Source organism: Triticum dicoccoides, chromosome 5B (assembly GCF_002162155.2).
Source record: "Triticum dicoccoides isolate Atlit2015 ecotype Zavitan chromosome 5B, WEW_v2.0, whole genome shotgun sequence".
Lineage (NCBI taxonomy): Eukaryota > Viridiplantae > Streptophyta > Magnoliopsida > Poales > Poaceae > Triticum > Triticum dicoccoides.
Window position 1 is genome coordinate 422,398,090 of NC_041389.1, and position 5,751 is coordinate 422,403,840.

The 5,751-nt window shown below is 47.6% G+C and overlaps 1 protein-coding gene across 1 annotated transcript; it reads right to left on the reverse strand.

Annotated features, from left to right (window-relative positions):
- Positions 1 to 3,083: 3,083 nt before the first annotated feature.
- On the reverse strand, positions 3,084 to 4,632 carry LOC119309836 (solute carrier family 25 member 44-like; the record flags this gene model as incomplete). Its single annotated transcript, XM_037585744.1, has 1 exon — positions 3,084 to 4,632. A coding segment is annotated over one exon (1,368 nt), but the record flags the coding sequence as incomplete, so codon positions are not given.
- Between the last annotated feature and the right edge of the window lie 1,119 nt (positions 4,633 to 5,751).

Genomic DNA, 5,751 nt, shown 5'->3' on the forward strand with positions numbered 1-5,751 from the left:
CTCGCTTGGCAATGCCAGTCTCCGAGAATAATATCCAATCTTGTACAACATTTCTCGTGACAAGAAAAATACTATTGCGCAGGTGCTCAGTTCATCCCCGCCGAATATTTCGTTCAGTCATGATTTGATTGGCCCCCGATTTGTATCATGGCATAACCTTTTATTCCGACTGGATTCGATTAACCTGATACTGATACAAGGCCGAGATGTGTTTCACCGGAACCTTACTATATCATGATCTTTCACTATAAACTTTATGTGCAGTGCTCTCACTCATTCAGAGGTACCGGTGAGTAATAACAAGAAATTTTGAAGTCAAGATTTCACTAAAAGTGAAAATCTTCATGTGGTATTTTTGTAGGGGAGTTGTGTTTACCAAAGACAACCTCGCTCGACGCAACTGGCAAGGGAGTAGGAAGTGTTGTTTTTATACTCATGACGAGACAATCACACCCTCTTTTTCCAATGTAAGTCTACACGTTCTACGTGATCATGCATCCAAATAGTCTCAAATTTGTATCCATCCACGAGTGTTGCCAATATTTTGGTCATTGGTTGGACGGTATTCCAAATATGTTCAAGACGCTAATAAGAGCGGGTGCGTGTGCCTTAATTTGATCGCTTTGGTTACGTAGATATGATTTAGTTTTTAATGGCAAAAGTGCTTTTTCTCTGCAAGTTATTTTTCGTTGTATGCACTAGCTTTGTACATGGTCTATGCTACAACGAGCGAAGTACCAACCACTGTTCAAGACGGTGTGTACACAATTGAAGCAGGTGGCTACGGAGAGTTTTTTCCAACATGTGTGACAGCATAACCTACGAATTTATCTACCACCTCTTTCGATATAAGCATAGTGTCGGTCTATAGGATTCTACTATTGTCAATTTATCAGTTTTGCTTTATGTCTTTTTATCAGATTTTTTTGGTTTGGTTGTATGCATCTTAGTCATTCAAAGGCCGAGTATTACTCATAATGATTTGTATCATTATGATGCTACATTCTGAGATAATAAAATCGCTCTTTATCGAGAAAAAAACATAGGTTCTGAAACTATAGTTTGCGAAGACCGATTCGCCGACTGGAATCCTGGAACTTTTCTGGCTCCTGGAAAACAAAACCAACCGGTTGCTTCGATACCATCGATTGTAATCACTAATCAGAAGACCGATTCCCCGAGTGGAATCTGGAACTTCTCTGGCCCCTGAAAAACCTACGCCTCACGAAGGTGTTCTGTTTGGAGGTTTGTCCATTCTAACAAACCCAACCGGTTGCTTCGATACCATCTGTCTTGCCTCACCTAGCCAAGGAAAACACTAGAGAAAGCGAGCGGCTGCTCCTGATTAGTGATCACATACACGCTGATAGGACCATCGATGAGATCTCCACCTCCCACCCCTCGTCTGGCTGATTGATATATAGACAGGCGAGTCTTGTTTGTGTGACCTCTCTTTTAGGTGAGATTACTATGCCGTGAGTGACCAATAAACTCTCCCTTTCATGGATAAGAGTATCTTGCTCCACGTCCAGAATTTGTGGATGCGAAAGTCCCGCCTAACTCCAATGAGCTTTCAACGTCAGGGATAGGCCAGCCGAATGCCTAATACCATAATTACAAGCACAAATCGCATCCCTTCTGGTCAACATATAAATAAATAAACCTATCCTAAAACCCTCACTGAAGCAACTACTAGCTTTGTTGACGCGGCATCTCTATCCACATGTCATGTATGGCAACCAGAGTGAATCTAAGCTAGTACTACTACTAAGGTAGAGTACCGGTTCAGAAGGCAAATCATTTTGGTTAGCCTAATTAATTCATCTGAGCTCAGTAAAGACAGAGAAAGTAGGGTTTTATTCTTCCACGGCACCATAATTCTGCATCCAAGCCACTTTAAGTCATTCTCATTTGCCAATAAGTCAATAACCCCATAATCCTAGACTCGGTGGATAAGAAACCTTTTAAGGTAAGGATAGGAGGCCTTGATTCAGAGCTAGTGCTATATAAATGCAGCTCCAGGAGTCCAGTAGTCGTAACTAAAAGAGCAAAATACCTAGGAGAGAAGTGATTTCGTTGATTGCATGTTGCAACTCTAGTAATTAGACAGAGCAGAAAGCAACACATTCGTTTACTATTTGTAAATATACATGTTGACGTTCGGGGTCTTGCTGTTACAGAAAGGAACATATATTTTTAACTGCAGCTAGGTAATATATTATATGTCGATTTGTTTTACTCAAATGTACCTATCGTCTCATTCTCAACAATGTCACCAGTATTCCAACTCCATTTTCTCTTTCTCTCTCTCTCTCTCAGCTGAGTTAGACCATGGGTAATAGGACAGGAATATAATTAACAATGATATTTACACTTGAGCAAACCAAGAGCCAGAGGTATAAATAAAAGAAGTACCAAAGACAATTGACACTAGAAAAGAAACAGAGCAATGGAAAGAAAGCTACCCTAATTCCGGCCACTACAGGAAAATGATAGCATAAACATCAGATAAAAGACACCGTTTAGACGTCATATACAAGAGTGGTTAACCATTATCAACATATGACATTTGCATGTCATTTGTAACCAAAGTGGTGCAGGTAGTTGGAACATCATCCAGTACTTGTTTATTCCAAGAGAAGACTCTTAGGCCTCCTATTTTTGCAATGAAAAAAGACAAGAGAAATTTGAAAGGGAAAAACTGACAAAAAGGGTAAACAGATCTTCCATTTTCCTAGGACCCTTCTATATCAGGTTACTGCAGCAGTGCCCAGTTATGAGAGCACCTGTACAGCGTACCTGTCCATATAAGCCTGTCGCTCGTGACCATGTGTGGAATGGTCAGTGTACGCTACAGTGTACTCCAGTCTCTCTGTCACTTGAAGTATTCAGATTCCTGATGGGCCATGTAGTTGATGATCAGAACCAGAAAATGAAACAAATAGAGAAGGAAAGGAATGACATGAAACCTGCTCGGTGCATGCTGGAGTTGTGATATCATAGCCATGTTTGGTTCCAAGCAAGTGAATGGAGTACTTGTGAAGACTCACAAGCTAAAACGTGATTAAGCAGCAGAAGCGAAGTACCAGAAATAAAGTGGATTTCGTTGATTGATTTGGAGTTACAAACGAAGACACTATCTACAAACACTTGATCACCATTTTCTTTTCAACACCTGAAAGATCAGATAAGCTGTGGAAAGGAACGAAACAAACCAAGGGAAGGAACCTAATTTGCATTATCTATATAACTTGCCATCAGAAGTCATGGGACGCCACTCTCCTGCCCCTTCTTCGCCGAGAGGCGCTTGAGGAACTCATACGTGGTGATCATGGTAGTGGCAGACAAGGACATGGACGCCCACCTCGGGCCGAGCCCCCTGTAACACGCGCCCCACCCGCCTTCCTTGATCAGCTCCCGCACCGTCCGCCCAATGGTGATTGGCTCGCCTTGGCCGTCCATGACCTGCATCCTGGTCTTGATGGTGTCCAGCGGCATGGTCACAAGGGCCGCGGCGCCACCGGCTATCGCGGCACTCGTTCCCTGCACCACCATGAGTGTCTTGCAGCTTGGCTGCAACGAGATGTCACCGTCGCCGTCGTCGATTTCTTGCACACCCACACCGTACTCGCAGAGGTAGCAGCCAATCCCGCTCCAGATTATCTTCTGTGACAGTGAGTAAGTCGCCCACCACACGGCATTGGAGGGGGCGTAGGTTAGGATGGACATGCCGAAGCCGCGGTACAGGCCGCAGAGACCGTCGGAGGCCACGATCTTGCGGAATGCGTCGAGGCCGCCGTGGTAGCGGGAGGCCGGGCACGGGTTGCCCTGCACCATGAGGCGCTGGCTGATGACATCGACGGGCGTCCACACAACCTGCGCGGCAACGGCGGCGGTGAGCCCGGCAGCGGCGCCCGCGGCCGCGGACGCAGCGGGCTCAGGCGCGCCGAGGCCGAGCGCGGCCGGGCCGACGACGGAGCGCGTGGCCTCGAGCGCGCCCATGTAGAGCGCGCGCGCGGGGACGGTCCCGGCGAGGGAGGTGGCGAAGCCACGGTAGAAGGCGAGGGGGCCCTCCCGGCGCAGGATGGTGGTGGCCGCGGCGGCGGCGGAGGGCGGGAGCCCCGGCCGCGCCCCCGTCGCGGCGTGCGCCGGGGGAGGCTCCGGCGCGACCTGCAGGCGCGTCTTGAGGACGACGGCGGGGTACAGCGCGGTCGAGACGGCGGAGAAGAGCCCCGCGCCGAGGAAGAAGAAGCGCGACTTGTCGAGCCGCTCCCAGTCGATGTCCGCCGGGAGCTGCAGCTCCTGGGAGCCCCCAGCCTGCTCCGCCGCCGCGTCCGGCGGCGGCGGAGGCGCCTGCCGGCGATCTATGGCCTCTCCTCCATGCCGGCACGCCGGGGACAGCGGCGGGCCGCGCTCCCGGGGGATGCTCTCCTGCGCGCGTATCACGCGGGCGACGAGGAAGTGAACACCGGAGGAGAAGGAACAGGTTGCGGCGGCTAGGGTTTTGGGGCGGGGGCGGGGGAGGGAGGAGGAAGCAGAGCAGAGCAGGCAGGCGGTGGGGAAGTGTGTGGAATGGCGTCGGACGTGGCGCGCTCTGATTAATGGCCTGGACTTGGGATTTTCGGAGGGGATTCAGAGGAGACTGTTGGCACGGTTGGTTCGTGGCCTGGCGCGAGCGTGACGGCCGGGGCTGATGCAGGGCGCGGCGCGTGGCACCCGGCGGTTTTCTGGGTTGGATAATTCTGCCCAAACGGATGGGGTGGCAGAAGGGTTCCAAGGGTATTTTACATCCACACGTTTTTATATTTTTCTAATGAAAAGGGTTTCCTTATTTTCTCTTCCCTTCACTTTTTTATACAACTTTACCTCATCTTTATATTAAATAGTAATCAAGTTTACCTCATCCTTAATCAACATAGGAAGAAGCTCAAATGGATCATCTTCAAACCACCCATTACAAAAAGAACATCTAGCTAGTTTAGCTAATTTGGGCTACATTATTCTTTTTCTTGGGCAAAACTCCAAAGTAATAGAGCTGAACTTGCATGTCAGGTGATAACAGTCATCAATAATGGCCGCCGCATTTCCACCAGAATGACCTCCATTTTTCATAGTCTGGCCACAATTTTGTTACGGCCTGCTATCAATTCAATTAAAACCATTAAGCTACGCGTGAAGGACGGCCAACCAGCTATACCACATGGCACAAGCTGGTTGGCCGCGGTGAGAAATCTTTTACAATTATTTTTAGATGAAGGTGTGGATTATTTTTTTAATGTAGTTTTTAGATGGAGATGAGGACCTATGGTAGTTTTCTAAAGGGAGGGTTATGCAAAGTGGCACTTGCTCGTAAACTGTTGTTGTAATCTTATAATTTTATATTTTTACTTCTTTTTTAGATGAAGGTAAGGACTTTTTTTTGAGATGTTGTTTTAGACGGAGGCGGGGACTATGTATTTTTTTAAATAAAAATGTGCGCACAGCTTTCCCTCAAGCGGCGCCACAGGGTGGCGCTCCAACTACTAGTATTGAGACCAAACTTGTTTTAGCTAAGCCCCGTTTGTAATGTGGGAAATAAAAACCTATGAATAGGGGAAATGTGGGAACTTGAGCTAAAATATGTGTCAAATGTTATGTGTATTTCCTTGATTAGCACAGGATTAGGTATTTGAGACAAAAACGTGTAACCCATGCCTATATTATATAAATGCATCTCGTGGAGGGACGGATCTAGGATCCAAGAAAAGGTGT